Source organism: Macaca fascicularis, chromosome 4 (assembly GCF_037993035.2).
Source record: "Macaca fascicularis isolate 582-1 chromosome 4, T2T-MFA8v1.1".
Classification (NCBI taxonomy): Eukaryota; Metazoa; Chordata; class Mammalia; order Primates; family Cercopithecidae; genus Macaca; species Macaca fascicularis.
The window spans coordinates 69,008,100-69,026,072 of record NC_088378.1 but is presented as its reverse complement, the minus strand read 5'-3'; the positions used below and the strand labels follow the sequence as shown (position 1 = coordinate 69,026,072).

General features: G+C 35.0%; 1 protein-coding gene across 7 annotated transcripts in view; it reads right to left on the bottom strand.

Moving 5' to 3' along the window:
• The window catches only part of ATG5 (autophagy related 5), a 134,710-nt gene that overhangs the window by 958 nt on the left and 115,779 nt on the right, over positions 1 to 17,973 (bottom strand). For all 7 annotated transcript variants that reach the window (XM_005552246.5, XM_065543658.2, XM_015449021.4 and 4 more), the window contains one exon: positions 16,590 to 16,707. In XM_005552246.5, coding sequence (XP_005552303.2) covers positions 16,590 to 16,707 — 118 coding nt within the window. The remainder of the gene's footprint in view (positions 1 to 16,589; positions 16,708 to 17,973) is intronic.

The following is a 17,973-nucleotide window of genomic DNA, read 5'->3' as shown; positions in this document are numbered from 1 at the left end:
TATATTCTGATAAAAATTCTGTTGCTGTATGTGAAAGTATTACTTCTTTCTTAATTACTGTGCTTACTTAAGATTGACGTTAATGAAACTATAGTGGCAAAAACAGCCCATTGTACCAATGACCAAAATTTATTTTAGTTATACATTAAAAACTGTACTGTATGGTTATTTAAAATGACAAGTATATGAAGTAGGTCCATACATATTTTGAAAATGTAAAATAGAAATGTGACTAGAAATCAAGAATCAGATCAGTATTTGAGATGTTTAATAAGACACAGGTGAGCTTTAGTTGTTTTCAGTAAAGCTTTCATGTATGTATCAAAATATCTTAGAGATACTATTTGAATAACAGTCAAAATTTTAATGAGAAGGGATTACAAATCTGACTCAGGGATTCCTGTTTTAGAGTTACAAAGCCTGATTGCTTTTTGTTAACATCCACTTGCTAATTAAAAGGGGGCTGAAATTCACACCTTTCTTTTAAATTCAATTGTATTCCAAATTAAATTTAAGATTTTGTGTTTTTCATGATTTTGGTGTGTTGTACTGACAACTTTTAAAGTAAATAGAAATATTTTTTGTCATAGAAAAACAAAAAAAGCAAAGCCAAACTCCTTTAATGAAAAAGAAAAAAAAAAATAGAACCATCAAGAAACTCTGTGTTACTCCTCTAGCACAATTTTGGGTTTTTCTCCTTTACCATCTCTTCAAAATACAATGTCTTAACTGCTCAGCTTCCTGGTGACAGAAGACAACAAGGAAATGGGGAATCACGAACTCTATAAAGGAGAAATACCCTACGTTTTCCTTTCTGCTCTGTTCCAAATGACTTTTGAATCTCTAAGTGCTCTAATGTCTGGGCAAAATGAGCTGATGATGTATGGTGATAATGACTTGGCTGGCACCTGAAACAAGAGACCCTTTTAAAGAAATATTTAGACTTCCTGTTGGAGGCAGCACAGTCCCGGGAAGTGACAGTCAACAGAGGACACAAAACACTACAGAGTTGATAAAAGAATGTGAAAAATAAAAACTTAACATACTAACAATTCCAAAGATAACCAAATAAAATATTCCAAACAAACTCCCAAATCACTGAGCCATAGCTTAAAACAATTTTGAAAAAAGGTATCACTTCGTAATACTACTAACCTAAAAAAATGCTTTCATTATTTTTTCTTTGTTGCAACTATACATAATTTTTTACACAGTTGTGATCACAGTGTTAATACAATGATTTGTTTTCATAATAAAATATTAAGTTATATACAGAATACTATAGAAAGCACAGTATTAGTACTTTGGGAAGATTTTTTAAACATTGGTATTCAAATGGAGAAACCCTCAGCTATCTGGAATGATTCATTGCTTGTAAGTTCTAGTTTGCTACAGCTTTACTGTATTAAATCTTTCTTAGAATATTTGAAAACATTTCCGGTATAACTCTCTTCATATTCTTATATTTCTTTGAAATATTTTAATATTCTCAGAATCTTCCTCCTACTTAGCACTGAGTCAAAAAATGAAAGAATAGTGGTGTAAGAGTAAAAGTTCCTTATCTCTAAAGTTTTTCCTTAAGCCAGAGTCACCTTTGTATACTATGAAACAGCAGAAGAAACAAGTCACAACTCAATATCAAAAAATACTATGTCTAAAGCAATATTTAAATGTGGGAGCAAATACAATATGGTATACAATCCACTGATGATGCATAGTATATCTGAAAGGCAAAAGACCAATCACGTTACAACAAAAGGATTGTTAGAGGTTATGAGTTGTACAACAGAAGCTGGAGGACATAAGCACTATTCAAACACTGTAACAAGCCTAATAAATCCCCTTACCCAAACCCTGAATAGGTAGCATTGATTCTCTGGTTTAGAAGCTGGGGCCACTTTAAAGTGTCATTAACTAAATTTAAGTAACTAAGGAAAGAATCTAAGACTGTCATATCCCTCAACAGAACAGTTTTAAGGTTTTAAACATATTATTTTGTCACAGACTACATATGTCCAAATATTTCACCTGCATTTATGTATTTTGTTTATTTTTTGACTTGCCTCAATAACACAATTTTAAACAGAGGGATTTTTAGGACAGCAGTTCCCTTGAAACTTCAAATCGAAGTTTCTCTCTTATTTGTTACTCTGTCCCCAGTGCCTAGTACAGTACCTGACATATACCATAATTAGTTAATAAATATTCTCACTGCTGGGATAATGTTCTTGCTGGTAGAATTACACTGTCAAAATTAATCTTTTTGGAATGCCTTCTGATAGCTAGCCCCACCACGTAGAATAACTCTACCTGTAAAGACTGCTTTGGTTATTAAAACAACAAAGTCAAAAATGTTTCCAGATAAGTCAAATGTACATGCTATCCTTAATTCATGGTACCATACATAACAACAAAGCATGAGGAATATTTTAGCAATATCAAAACCAATAAAAGAAAACAGGCCACGTGTGGTGGCTCACATCTGTAATCCCAGCACTTGGGGAGGTCAAGGTGGGAGGACTGCTTGAGCCCAGGCGTTTGAGAACCAGCCTGGGCAATAGATCCCATCTCTACAAAAAATAAAAAAACTTAACTAAACAAACAAAGATTAGCTTAGCTGGGTATGGTGGTGCACACCTGTAGTCCTAGCTACTTGGGAGACTGAGGTGGACGAATGCCTGAGCCCAGGAGGTCGAGGCTACAGTGAGCCGTGATGGCACCACTGCACTCCAGCATGGGTAACAAGTGTAAAAACAAAAATTAATAATAAAATAAAACAGTAAAAAAAAAAAAAAAATCAGTAGGTCTCTTTTTTTCTTACAGTACAAAGGAAACACTTGATACTGCTAAAGTAAACAATATTTTTGGTAAACATGTCTTTGTGTTTCAAAATGGGAATCTAGACCTTAATACTTAGAATGAGAAATGTCACTACAAAGAAAATGACTCAGGAGAAAAACGTTACTGTACGCCTCTCCCACTCAGGTTTTTAAAAGAAGCTGGCTTGAAGCTTTAAGGTAGGCAAACATATAAGACAGTAATCAAGTGAACTAGTTCTATATGAACTTCTTTTATACAGGGCACTCTTTGGAGAGTAATTTTGTTATGATTTCAAACTTACAGTGTACCCTTTCTAATATAAGATATTCTTTTACATAACTATAGTATAGTTATCACAATAAAAAATAATATTGATATATCATGATATATGAAATAATATATTCATGTAGTCCATATTCAAATTTATCAACTATCCCAATAATGTATTTTTCTTCAATCTAGGATTCAGTCCAGGACTGTCTTAGTCTGTTTGTGATGCTGTAATTGGATAATTTATAAAGGACAAACATTTATTTCTCACAGTTCTGGAGGCTGGGAAATCCAAGATCAAAGTGCTGGCACCTGGTATGAGCTTCTTGCTGTGTTCTCATATGGAAGAACGTGGAAGCGCACGAGACAGTGAACCCACTCTTGCAAACCCTTTTCATACCAGCATAACACCCCCTAAAAGGCCTCACCTCCCAACACTGCTGCATTGGGGATTAAGCTTCTAACACGTGAATTCTGGGGGACACATTCAGGTCATGTCAAGGATGCACATATTGCATTTAATTTTCATGTTTCTCTATTCTCTTTTAATCTGCAACCATTTTTTAGCCTTTTCTACATTTCTTTTTTTTTTTTTTTTTTTTGAGACGGAGTCTCGCTCTGTCGCCCAGGCTGGAGTGCAGTGGCCTGATCTCAGCTCACTGCAAGCTCCGCCTCCCGGGTTCACGCCATTCTCCTGCCTCAGCCTCCCGAGTAGCTGGGACCACAGGCGCCCGCCAGCTCGCCCGGCTAGTTTTTTGTATTTTTTAGTAGAGACGGGGTTTCACTGTGTTAGCCAGGATGGTCTCGATCTCCTGACCTTGTGATCCACCCGTCTCGGCCTCCCAAAGTGCTGGGATTACAGGCTTGAGCCACCGCGCCCGGCCCTACATTTCTTAACTTTTACAATTTTGAAGAGTACATCTCATTATTTTGTAGAATGTCCACATAGCACTTTATAAAACCAGCATCTACTTAAAAGTGAACATTTAAAAAAATGTTACATTTTAGGAAAAATATATTCAGGTAGATTTTGGTTATATGAGTAGAATGGTAAGAATTACATATAGAAAAAACGAAGAAGAAAAAAGAAAAATCACATTAACTACACAAGTCATTAATACAAATCACAAAGTTAACTTCTTATGTATATACTAAAAAATGATGCCTACATATAGACATGTATACAATGAATGCTATCAATATACAATAATATAAATGAGACATAAAGGAGAGAGGGCCAATTGTGCACCACTAGTTAGAAAGGTAGTAATGAAAGACAAATTGGGGGTTAGGCAACTTGAATTCCAGTTCTGGCAACGAAGGGCTCTGAGCAGGTCTCGCATCACTCTGAAGCTGTTTCTTTATATATAAAATGAAAATGCCTGTATAGATGTATGGTTTGAAAATCTAGCTGACCATCACAATCATGTGGGAAATTAAAATTATATATATATATATGTGTGTGTGTGTATATATATATTGAGCTGAGCTCCTCTCCAGACTTTCTGAATCAATTTCCGGGGTAAAGTCTTTTTTAAAAATGTTCCCTAGAATGAATCTTATGATCATATCAGTGTAGAATTTTTCTGCAAACAAAATTTTATGTAGAAACCCAATATATAACACAAGTAAAGATATGGCAGCTTTTGCTAATGTGGGATTGAGACCATCTCCTAAATTCTGCTTGCTGATTTATAACCCATGATAGCTTCTCATTTAACTCTGTGAGTCAAGTTTGCAAACTGGTCCAGAGTAGAGGATCACTAACATGTCTCACAGTTCTAGTATCTAGGTCTTTTATGCCTAAACAGCAAAATATTTCTTTCAGAGTGCAAGCCATCATAATTTATTAGTTTTGAATTCTCGAGGAATTCACTTAAACTTCTGAGTGTCTATTTCCTCATCTTACAGTGTGAACAGAGAATTCTCATCTCCAGTTACATGAAGGATTAAATGGGATATCCAAGCAAAGCACTCAGCAGCGACCCTAGCACAGGACTTGGACACAGGTATTCAATAACATGAGTGACTCTTCTCCACCCCTCTCTCCTGCTCACTCTCTAATAAAAAATAATGATGTCAAAAATATAATTGATAAAGTATGTGAGGAGAGAAGATCAGTTTTAAAAAGGTCATGATTTAGTAATAAAAAGTAGAGTGATTTTAATTCTCTTCCTACACACAAGTTATAAGTTCATTTTTTTTAGTACTAGATAATCAAAAGATATATAAAAACCATGGATTCACTTATGTGATTGGCATACAAAGGGCTATAAGAATTTGGCCTCATGGCAATACCTCCTGAATTATTCAGTTCCATTTTTATGCAGTATGGCATATGATTTTAATAAATGTATTTTTTAAAAGACAACAAAAACCCAGACTCGATGATTATGCAAATTAAAAGACATTAAGAAAAATTCTTAAGTATTATAAACCTTCACATTTATTTAATAGTGCTCTCAACACATATATTCAAGAGGAGCACACCACCTGTAAGTCACATGAGCCCTACTGCACTATAGATATATCATTTAATAGACTTTAGGTAAGGTTATTTTTTTAAAAAAAGATGAAAACATTCAGGTAAACAAAAACCTTTCAAAATCTTTATGTTATACATTTTAAGTATATTATTTGAGAATGCGCACTATGTGATAAATTTGAGTTCTAAAGATTTCTATTACTAATGGCTGCTATCTTTCTCATCCCAATCTGGGTTTTAGGTCTTATTTAACTAAGCCAGTTTCAACAAGGAATATGATCTATAAATGTCTTTAAAAACAGGTGACTTGAGATTCTAGTGAGGTGCTTGAGTTTCCTTCTTACCATTCATATCTAAAGGAGACTTAAAGAAATGGATGATGTATCTTTAAGGGAAATTCATACATGTTTTTAACAAGAAAATTTCAGTTTAATTTTTTAAAAGCTCATACTTATAAATACGGAGAATTCTAAGATCAAATGGTATAATCATTGTGTTCAGCTTCGTGGCTTCCTATTTATATTTTATAATTCAGCAGAAAACGAATCTTGGAAAGTGTGATACTGAAGGTAAAATTTCTGAAAAATACTTAACACTGCTGAAAAAGTTTTAAAAAATAGAGAGATGAGCTTTCTGATTGCCACTAGCCTGAACAATTTTGTTCTGTCTGACAAATTCTTTAACCTCTGATATGTTCATTAGTAAAACACCAACTAATTGAATCCATCGACATGAAAAACCACAGGCTGAAATGTGAAGTGCATACATCATGCTGAAGGATTTTGTCTCAGCCACGGAGGTAATAGTCAGCGAGGTCAGGTCAAAGAGGGTTAAACCAAGTCAGGATATAGCCAAAGAAATACATCAAACGCTGATTTTAAAAGGGCAATTAATCTTGGACAGAAATGCTTCCTGGGGAATGAGATCTCAATCTTAAGAGCACACTACATGATGTAGCAGTAAAAATGAACATATACAAGCTTACAGGGCTTTTATCCTATGATCACAAACAGAAGGAGAATGCTGTTTATCAGAAAAATACAAACCCATTTAAAAATACTTACATTAACTTCTTCCGGATCCATACTCACTTAGCAGGACAGGTCTTAATGAACATGCAATATCCCCGTATATACCAAATACTAGGTATACCAAATATCTCTTTCCTTGCATACATTTTATATCTTTATTATTTCTGTCCAAAATATTTTCAGAGCTTTGACTCTTAACATTTTAAACAATTTAAAAACGTGCCCATATTAATTATTTCATTGACTTTTACTTATAATCCTTGTATTTCTTAGTAAGGAGGACATAAACTAAAATTTAAATTATATAAAAAATCCCATATGATTAGCTGTAATTATACAAAGCAAAGTGTATTAAATTAAGTGATTGTAAGACCATTTTAAAACTGATTCAAGGCTTCCTGACAATAAGATAAAAATGTGGTAAAAGTTAAAAATTAAACCTTGTTCATTAATAAATAAATAAACTTTGAAAACAATATTATTTCATCTGCTTTCATAAAATGACCCAGTAACTCTAGTTGGGTGTAATAGGGTCCATTAATATTTGTCAAGTATAAACTACCGAATAGCTCAACTTAATTGCTTTATTTAAAATATAGACACTAATTGTACTGTTTACATATGGTCAGAATGAAGCCCCACAGTACCTGTTTCAATGAAAAGATGACTTGTTTTTAATTGTCTGCATATACCATTATTTTGGTAAGAGAATTTTGCTTTCTAGTGCTAAAAATGAAATAATTGTGCAAGTGTGTGTTTCTCATTTTGGGGACAGTCAAGTTAATTCATTTAACTTCTTGAGATTAAGATAACAGTAATTCAGAAGGAGAAACCAGAAGCATCTTCTGTCAGGTCCAGTAATCTCATCATTTCCAGTAGTGGAGAACAATCAGCACTATTTCTTTGATTTTAGAAAAAACATATGTCAATGGACTTAGTGAATTAAGAGATTCTTTATCACCAGAATTAGTCAATGTTGCCCATGTGCTAAGACAACATGCAGAGATGGAGGGAGAGGAAAGCAATCAAAGCAAAGAATTTGATTCATTTAATCTTAGAATTTAATAGTATAATGATAAATTAAGAAAATATATTGTAATTAGTAAATTTAAACTGAGCCTAACAGATTATTTAAACATGCTTATGAGGGCTACATTTGAAGAACTTTTAGAATTCCCACCATGAATGACACTGTACCATTTCTTCCATAAAATATGTACACAATAAGGAATAAAAGCAGAGAGTGTTAGGCTAAGACTGAAAGGAGAGGCTCCCATTATAGCCAAGTGACCCCATCCCATATGTTAGGCTTACAGTATCTCCACAAAGTTACAAATGGACTTTCCATGGTCACTTGTGAAGAGATTAAACACCAAATATATGTACAATTTGCTCTTTATGGTTTTTTTCAATGTGAAACTACCAGCAACTATCTATTACAGTCTAGTTTTGGACCTCTTGCCTTAAAGAGGTTTAAAATATTTTACCAAGTATATGATCATAGTCAATCTGGCTGCAGGAAATACAGTGACTATGAAGATGCCTTAGTAAAATAAGCTTATTTCTTCCATACCAGAGACACACTTCCGGCAGTTCTAATCATGTCCAGAAGTTAACTTCTAAGAAAGTAGAAATCAATGTCTCTTGCCATAACTTGAGTTATTTTATTTTTATAAGCAGTTACAATATTGATTTACATTTAGAGCATTATACATTTATAACTTCTATGTGTAGATTGAACATCGCCTACTTGTCTTTGCATAGTGGAATTAACAAACAACAAAAAGAAAAACAAAATTGCTTCTTTATCACTTTCCTTTGTAAATTTCTTTTTTTTTTTTTTTTTTGAGACGGAGTCTCGCTCTGTCGCCCAGGCTGGAGTGCAGTGGCCGGATCTCAGCTCACTGCAAGCTCCGCCTCCCGGGTTCACGCCATTCTCTTGCCTCAGCCTCCTGAGTAGCTGGGACTACAGGCGCCTGCCACCTTGCCCGGCTAGTTTTTTGTATTTTTTTAGTAGAGACGGGGTTTCACCGTGTTAGCCAGGATGGTCTCGATCTTCCGACCTCGTGATCAGCCCGTCTCGGCCTCCCAAAGTGCTGGGATTACAGGCTTGAGCCACCGCGCCTAGCCTCCTTTGTAAATTTCTTATGAGTACAGTTCTTTTACTTGTGAAAAATGCTAACAAAACTCTAAGAAACAAAAAAGATTCAAATATAAAGTCTCAAAAAATAAAAAAGACAATGAAGACTCACTTCAAAAAATTTCTGGTTCATTTAAACTCTGTACGCATCCCATAAGATGGTAGCGGGAAGCCTCATTATTTTATAAAATAAGAAAACTGAATATTCATTAAAAAAAACTCTAAATGATTGCCCAAACCAAACAGTGTGAAGGTATAGAGATACTAATTCCTTCTAATTCAAATTGTAAATGAGTATCTAAAGAATTACTGAAACTGTAAATCCTGCAATCTGATGAGGTTTGGGGATTGGAATTTTTTTATTCCTGTGGCATGAGTTTGCAAACTGAAGTGCCTATTCTTCTGGGGGCAGTGCCATCACACTGACAAGTGTGATTACTGCTCAAATATTATCTCAAATCACAAGATATTAACCAGCTTCAATTTTGTCCAAATACTTAAAAGTATCTGCCTTATATGGTCAGCATGAGAGTTATATGTTTCTTTTTCTAATTGCTTCATGTCTGAAAAAAATTTATCTTGTCAGCTAATTCACTTTATTAACATAATCTAATCATATAGAGCAAAGCAGAAAAAATGTGAATATACCATCTTTTCTTTCCTTTTTTCTGAGATGGAGTTTCACTCTTGGTGCCCAGGCTAGAGTGCAATGGCGCGTTCCAGGTCATTGCAACCTCCGCCTCCTGGGTTCAACCAATTCTCCTGCCTCAGCCTCCCGAGTAGCAGGGATTACAGGCATGCACCACCACACTCGGCTAATTTTGTACTTTTAGGAGAGACGGGGTTTCACCATGTTGGTCAGGCTAGTCTCTAACTCCTGACCTCAGGTGATCCACCCGCCGAGCTTACCACATTGCTATACATTACATTAGAAGACTGGGAAATGAAGTATAAGTGGGTAAAGCTTATAGGTGTTTTATATTCTCCAAGGTAAAAAATAAATATTCTTGATACGTTATTTTTAATAAACAAAGAAAAAAATATTTCACTTCAGGTCTGGTACAGAAGCTTAGATCTCTGAGTCATTTTAACTACAGCTGAAACCACAAAAACAATTTACCTGAGCTCACCTTTGGTCATTTCCTGTTACCGCCAACTTGACTAATTCCCTTAGCCATTTACAAAAAAAGAAAGGAACACACAAAAGAGCTCATCATTAGTTACTCCAGAAGCAGCAGCTCATCATTAGTTACTCCACAAGAACAACGACCTAAAGCACGTATTCATAAATACTAGTACATTCGACTTTCATATGATGAAATCAGACAAGAGTATTTCATCACTGAATCACTTGGAGGGAGCAGAAGACAAGGTGCCACATAACTTTTATGAAGTACTTTCTCTTTTCATCATGTGATGACAGCAAGTTCTTATCCATACACACCCAATCTTAAAGTCTTTCACTTTCAACTTAAGTTGAGTGCAGGTGTGTCAAAATACTTCATGTCTGACACGTCTGACAATACTACAGGTGAACTGAACGAGGAAGCCAATGGGTTTTTACTGAAATAGTGACTCGATGTTTTGGATACTCTACACAGATTTTTAAATGACAATTTTTTTTTAATACGTAATAAAAAGAAGAGGCAAAGATAAAAGTTTTTCTAAAGAAAAGATACTGGTGTTAGAGATGTGGCTTCCTCCTGCAATGAAAGATACCATCAAAAATACCTGAAAAGAATAGAAAGAATAGGCACTATCTATGTCATTTCAATGAAGTGTGTGTTCCGCAGTCAAGAGAAGCATTTGACAGTTTGCGTGGGGAGAAGTCTGTCACACAATGTACTCACCTACAGCACCTGAAATCACCTAAAAGGAAGGTTTGTGGATAAGGTTGTGTGACTGCGTTGCCTCACTGCTCCACTCTTCAAAAAAAAAAAAAAAAACCACAAGGGAAGTCACACTGTGTATCCCCCAGAAAAGGATGTACACGTAGAGCAGCCTAGAAATTTAAGAGAACAAAGACTCTCTTTGTCTCTTTTAAAAGAACAGCTTCACAAATTTGTGTGCCTTTCTTGTGTAGGGTCACGTTAATCTTGTCTTGTAACCTGGGTCTAAGACCAGAATAAAGGTGTATTCTGAGAGTGTGTGTCAGTTCAAAGCACCTGACTGCTTTTCATTTACATGTCTGGTGTTCATAATCACCATTTAAAAAATTCAACAAGAGTGGTCAGGATTATATATAGGAACACTAAAACAACAAAGCAAACAAAATAAAAACAGTAGACACTCAGGTTTCTAAGATCGTATCAGAAATATTATTAAGAGAGAAGAGCATGTAGGCAGATTAGATACTAAACACAAACTGAAGAATAAAGATCTGTGAAAGTAAAATAGTTAGGAAAAAGCAAGTATTTCAGAATGTTATTTGAAACTAAATCAAAAAGTTAAAAAGAAAGAAAGAAAAAAACAAACGGCAGCATAGTAAAGAGGAAAAACCAACAGACCACCAGGAGATGGAGACCTGTGTTCTAAACCTAGTTCTGCAATTAAGTGGTTAAGACACCTTTGGCAAAATCATGCAAAAAATTAAAAGAGTAAACTTTGGGAGGGCAAGGCAGGTGAATCACTTGAGGCCAAGAGTTCAAGACCAGCCTGGCCAACATGGTGAAACCCTGTCTCTACCAAATATATAAAAATTAGCCAGGCATGGTGGCACATGCCTGTAATCCCAGCTACTTGCGTGACTGAAGCACAAGATTGCTTGAACCTGGGAGGGAGGGGTTGCAGTGAGCTGAGATGGCATCACTGCACTCCAGCCTGGGCAACAGAGTGAGAATCTGTCTCCAAAAAAAAAAAAAAAGGTAACTTGAAAGTTCTACAGTTATACAATTCTTTAAAGACGTAAAATACAGTATTAACACCCAACTAATTTCTTCCTACTCTAGGCACTCCTTAACCACACCCACAAACTAGAAATTGGCAACCATGAAATAAAAATGAATTGAACTAATAAATTTGTCATTAACAAAATAAACAACAAAAAATTTCAAGTAAGCCCTCTTTCCTGGATTACAAAGCAACTGTTAACTTTAATTTTTACAGATAAAACACAAATGTATCAAGGGAGACCACCTTATATAAACTTGGGACTAGCAAATATGGATCATTTGGTGTCTGTGACAATTGTGCTGCTGTTAGGGGACAGATCATTATAGAATATATTCCTGCCAAGGTTTTGGGTTTCATTGGGGTGTTCTCATTCTATAGTCAAGGATGCTATAAAAAAGTAAATTTAAAATGACATATTTTAAAAAGTAGATTGTCAAAATAACATCTAGGAAAAGTGCAATAAGGTAGTCACTTGAGGCTGGGTGCAGTAGCTCATGCCTACAATCCGAGTACTTTCTGAAGCTAAAGTGGTAGTATCACTTGAGTGAGAAATGTAAGACCAGCCTGGGCAACACAGTGAGACCTCGCCTCTTGTTTTTTAAAAAGGTAGTTATTTGAATATTAAACTCTGGCTTAAATTTCATTTACTCCTAATTGACAAAAGCATTTGTTACAGTTTCGTTGCTTGTCCCCGCCAAACCCCAGGTTGAAATTGTATCCCCAAAGTTGGAAATGGGGCCTAATGGGAGTACTTGGGTCGGGGGTGGGGGGTGGATACCTCATGAATAGATTAATGCCCTCCTTGGGTGTGGAGGAGTGAGTGAGTTCTCACTGTCTTAGTTCCCACAAGAGCTGGTTATTATAAAGAGCCTGGCACCACCCTGCTCTCTCTGGCTTCCTCTCTCACCATGTGACCACTGCACACATTTCCCTTCAGCTTCCACCATGAGTAGAAGCAGCCTGAGGATCTCATGAGATGCCCAATATCCAGGCAGCAGAGCTGTGAGTTAAATAAACCTTTTTTCTTTATAAATTACCCAGCCTCAGGTATTTCTTTATAGCAACACAAACAGACTAAGACAGCATCTAGTTTTTTTAATGTTCTTTAAAGTACTATTACAAAGTACTCAGAAAGGGAAAAAACACAATACAGAGAACTGAGTAACTGAAAGCCAACGTTGCCATGGACAGGAAAGAGGTTTATGGGGTGTATCTCTATCAGCAATAAAAACTATTAACTTTTTAATTACACTTCAAACGAAAATAACTCATCTATATTCCAAAATCCTCAAAAACACAGAAAAATAGACATTAAATAGATCAAAAACAAACCACCTTATAACACAGAGAAAATGAACTAAAAAAGTAAGCTTATTCTTGAATTTCTGGGAATTTCTCAGAAGTTATGAGTTACTTAGTCAAAATTTATGTAGCTTGAGTTCAAAAATAAAAAGTTTACTTAACTGTCTCTAAAGATATACAGGAAAATGGCAACACTGGTTGTCTCTAGAAAAGGGAACTAGGTTAGAGTTTGGTGAGCAGCAGTTAGGAAAGAGACTTTTTACTAAATTCCTTTATATATGCTTTGATGTTTAAAATATGTAAATGTATTGTCTATAAGAGAAAAAGTTTTAATTATTTAACTGAACACAATCCATTAAAAAAAAACGTGATAGGAATTCACCAAAATTAAATGCTTTTATCCTTCAAAAGAAAATGAAGACAAGGTTGGGTGTGGTGGCTCACACTTGTAATCCCAGCACTTTGGGAGGCTGAGGCGGTTGAACCCCCTGTGGTCAGGAGTTCGAGACCAGTCTGGCCAACCTAGTGAAACCCTGTCTCTACCAAAAATACAAAAATTAGCCGGGCATTGTGGCAGGCACCTGTAATCCCAGCTACTAGGGAGGCTGAGTCACAAGAATCACTTGAACTCGGAGGTAGAGGTTGCAGTTAGCCGAGATCGTACCACTGCGCTCCAGCCTGAGCGACAGAGTGAGACCCTGTCTGGGGGAAAAAAAAAAAAAGAGAGAGAGAAAGAGAGAAAGAAAATGAAGGCAAGTCACAGAGTAGGAGAAAATATCTGCAAATTGTATGTCTGATAAAGAACTTGTATCCAGAATATATAAATAATGCTCAAAACTCAGTAATAAGGAAATAATCCATGAAAAAAACAAGAAAAGGATTTGAATAGACACTTCATCAAAGAGATCTACAAATTATAATAAGCACATGAAAACGTGTTCAATACCATTAGTAATTAGAAAAATGAGAATTAAAATCATCATGAGATACCACTAGGATGGTAATATATGTGAGTGAGAATGTGGAGAAACTGGAATTCTTACACACTGCTGGTAAGACTGTAAAATGGTACAGTCACTTTGGAAAAGGTTAGCAGTTTCTTTTAAAATAAAAAATAAACTTGCTATATGACCTTGTCACTCCACTCCTAGGAAGCTACCCAAGAAAAATGAAAACAAACGTCCACAAAAAGACCCATATTTGAATGTTCCTAGCAGCTCTGTTTATAAAGGTGAAAAGCTGGAAACAGTCCAAACACCCATCAGCTGGTACAGGGAGAACCAAAATGTGACGTATCTACCCAATGGAGTATTAGTCACCAATAAAAAGGAACAAACTATGGACACTTGCTTCAATATCGATGCAACTCAAATACATAATGTTAAGTGGAAAAACATAGTTGCAAAAGACTCTATGTTGTATGATTCAATATATGTGAAATATCCAAATAGGCAAGTTATAGAGATAGAAAGCAGACCAGTGGTTGTTTATAGCTGGCAGTGGAGCAGAGATTAGCTACAAGGAAGTACAAGGAGATGGAAATGTTCCAAAAACCAAATTGTGGTGATGGTTGCACAACTCTATAAATTTACTAAAAAATCATTAAATTATAAAAAAATTATTTAACTAAAACTCTTATTGAAAGCTAAAATTACACAGTAGAAAAGATGGATTTGAATTCTAAGATAGTATTATAATCAACTTAATGTTAATTGCTCCATGATTTAATGATCGTAAATAATATGTTTCATGGTAATGATAGAAAGAATTCAGTAACTGGATTGTTTAGCAAACATTTACCCCAGCACTAGAGATACATGGATATGTGTAAGACATCATCAGAAACCTTACTATAAAGGCTAGTAAAGTTCAAGGAAGACTTTATAAAATGTATTTATAACCTCTTAAACCCTGTTCAGTTTTAATAATTTTGGGTAGCAGTCAGTGGTCTCTTCCTTCAATCCCTTCTGGTATTGGTGTATTATTTTAGATGCCCTTCCCCTTCCTATTGAATCTCTGTTCATTTTTAAAGCGTTATATACATGTAGGAATGCTAGTATAGGCAAGCATACTTGACTAAGGAAAATCGCAACATTCTCAGGCTGAATGACACATATTTTGGGCTCCATATTCTTTGCTTAGTCATTTAGGCTGGAATACTACAACATTACCCCCAAACCCACTGTTTCTAATTCTACTACTTAGGCAAACGATTTCCTTAGATGCATCATTCTTCATGAACTGTGTGGTATATGTCATGCAAGTAATACTGCATTCCTCCAATTCAGAATACATTCATAAGAAGCATTATCTGTTAAAGTATTACCTTCATATATACTAATTCATTACCTCTTTCCTTCATGGCTTTAAAGTTTTAAAAAAAAAATCTGTTATATAATAAATATAACTCTATGCAATTTTTATGTCAATACTGTAATATGCCACTGAAAATTTCCCCTATAGTTTAGTAAGTATTAATAGGGCTGGGATTCAAGAGCAGCAGGACATTTTACACACGCACGCGCGCGCGCACACACACACACACACACACACACACACACACACACACTGTGGCCATTTGGTATTCATGAAGGATTGGTTCAAGGATCGCTGAGGATACCAAAATCTACTGATGCTCAAGTCCCTTATACAGAATGGCATAATATTTGCATATAACCTACGCACATGTATGCTTTAAATCATTCATCTCTAGATTACTTGTAATATTTAATGCAATCTAAATCGATATAAATACTTGTACTGTATTGTTTAGGGAACAATAACAAGAAAAAAAAAAGTCTGTTTATCTTCAGTACAGACATAATCATCCATTTTCTCTCCCAAATATTTTTTATCTGCTGTGGGCATGATGTGCAGCCCATGGATATGAAGGGCCAACTGTATTAAATACATATGTATATCTCATGTATTCAAGTGTGTATGTGTGTGTGTGTGTGTCTGTCTGTCTGTCAACAGTGGTCTCTATCAGTTAATGGATTATGGGCACTGTTTTATTGTTTTCTGCATTTTCTTGGTGTTCTGTATGTTGTAATAAAGAAAAACAGATTTCAGCAATTTTAAAATTTGTCCCCTGCATGCAGGAAAACACCCTTAACCTAAGTTACAAAATTAGGGCCATGAAACAGATCAAGTTTTTGAATGAACCTGTAGATTGTCAAAGCCTAAAAGAACAAGGTTAACTAAAAAAGAAAAAGTAGAAAGTAGTAGAAAATTCAAATAAAATACTCATCAATTATTCAGTATTACCGACTTTCAAATATCAAAAATAAGAAAATTATTTTTACCATTTCTGACTTCTTTAAAGTTAATAAACAAAATGCAAGATTAAAAGTAGTATTTATCAGAACTGAATCCATAAATTAAAAACCAGAGTACCAGAGATGTGCTAAGAGGGTGATTTAAAAACTGTATTTATTCTGTTTTGCCAGAGAGTCGAGTCCTCGTTTTGTTAGTCAATAATTTACAAAATAATATATTAAATATTAAGTGCTTCTGTTTGAAAAGACTTTTTACCATAAGATACGAAAATATCTTCCTGAAATAACCTGTTATTTATAAATGTGGAATGCTTATTTTACTTCAGTAACAGAAAATGAAAGAAATGTTTTAATGTTGCTCATTGTATTACCTTCAGGATCAATAGCAGAAGGACAAACTTCTTTGAGAAGATCTCCTAGTGTGTGCAACTGTCCATCTGCAGCCACAGGACGAAAGAGCTTCTGAATGAAAGGTCTTTCAGTCGTTGTCTATTTGAAAAATGAAAAAATAAGTCAAGCAATTAAGTCTTTGTTGCTGCCAATTACAAATTTATATATCATAAACTTTATGTTGGCATTAGGTGCCTTTTGATACGGTGTTAGCAGAATTATACAACATCACAGATGTGATATCACTGTGAAAAATGTTTAACATGATAAATTCCGGTGAATCTAATTCTGAGGAAACAAGCAGACAAATTCAAAGTTGGGTGGGACGTTCTAAAGATAACTGGTTGGAACCCTTCAAAAACTTCAAGGGATTAAAAAGCAAACAACACAAAAAGATACCAATGAAAGCATTTCTTCTCAGCATCTCTAAAATAGACTAACAAAGCAAAGACAAAACAGAAACCCTGGCTGAATACTGAATTGAAGAAGGAAATTTTTTAGAAATCCAACTATAAAACACAGTTTTGGGATAAATGGGGAAATACAGAATGGACAACTGATAATATTATTGAGTTAATGTCAAATTTCATAGGTATAATAAGGACAATCCTTATTTTAAAGAAATTCATGTTCAAGTGAGAGAGAGAGTGAGTTGTGGGGGGGGTGTGTGTGTGTGTGAAGACAAAGCAAAAATAAAAAAATATTAACTAATGCTGAATCTAGGTACAGGGTGTATGATTTTAGTACTTTATTTCAACTTTTCGATAGGTTTCACGGTTTCCAAAATAGCAGATGCAGCCATTTCATCTGACAAAAACTGTTAGTAGCACTATACCATAATTTATTGCTAATAATCTCATTGTTTTACTCACTTTTAAAATTGTTTCATTTACTAAATGTCCTTAGTGATGATGGAGGCTTTATCATGACAGAGTACAGAGGCTCTGAAATCAGCCAGTGTCTATGAAGAGCACTACTGTTTGCAAGATCTATGATCTTGTACCCAGTTTCCTTTATCTCCTAATTTGGGACATTCCATATCTCTTGAGTTTGTTGTGGAAATAAATGAGCAACTGTGCCAACCACAGAGTAAATAAATAAACGTTAAAGAGAATAAAAGCATTTTTACCTCCTCTCTCCCTCTTAACTGTTATTTCACTTTAAGATGGTAAATTTTAAGCTTTCTGAGATGAAAAATCATTAAAACTTAACAAGAACAGAGAAATGTCATATAGAGAGAGAGAGAGAGAGAGAGAGAGAGAGTTTGTCTTTTGAGACAAGGTTTCACTCTGTCACCCAGGCTGAACTGCAGTGGCGCAACCCCCATGTTGCAATTCTCCACCTAAGCCTCCAGAGTAGCCGGGA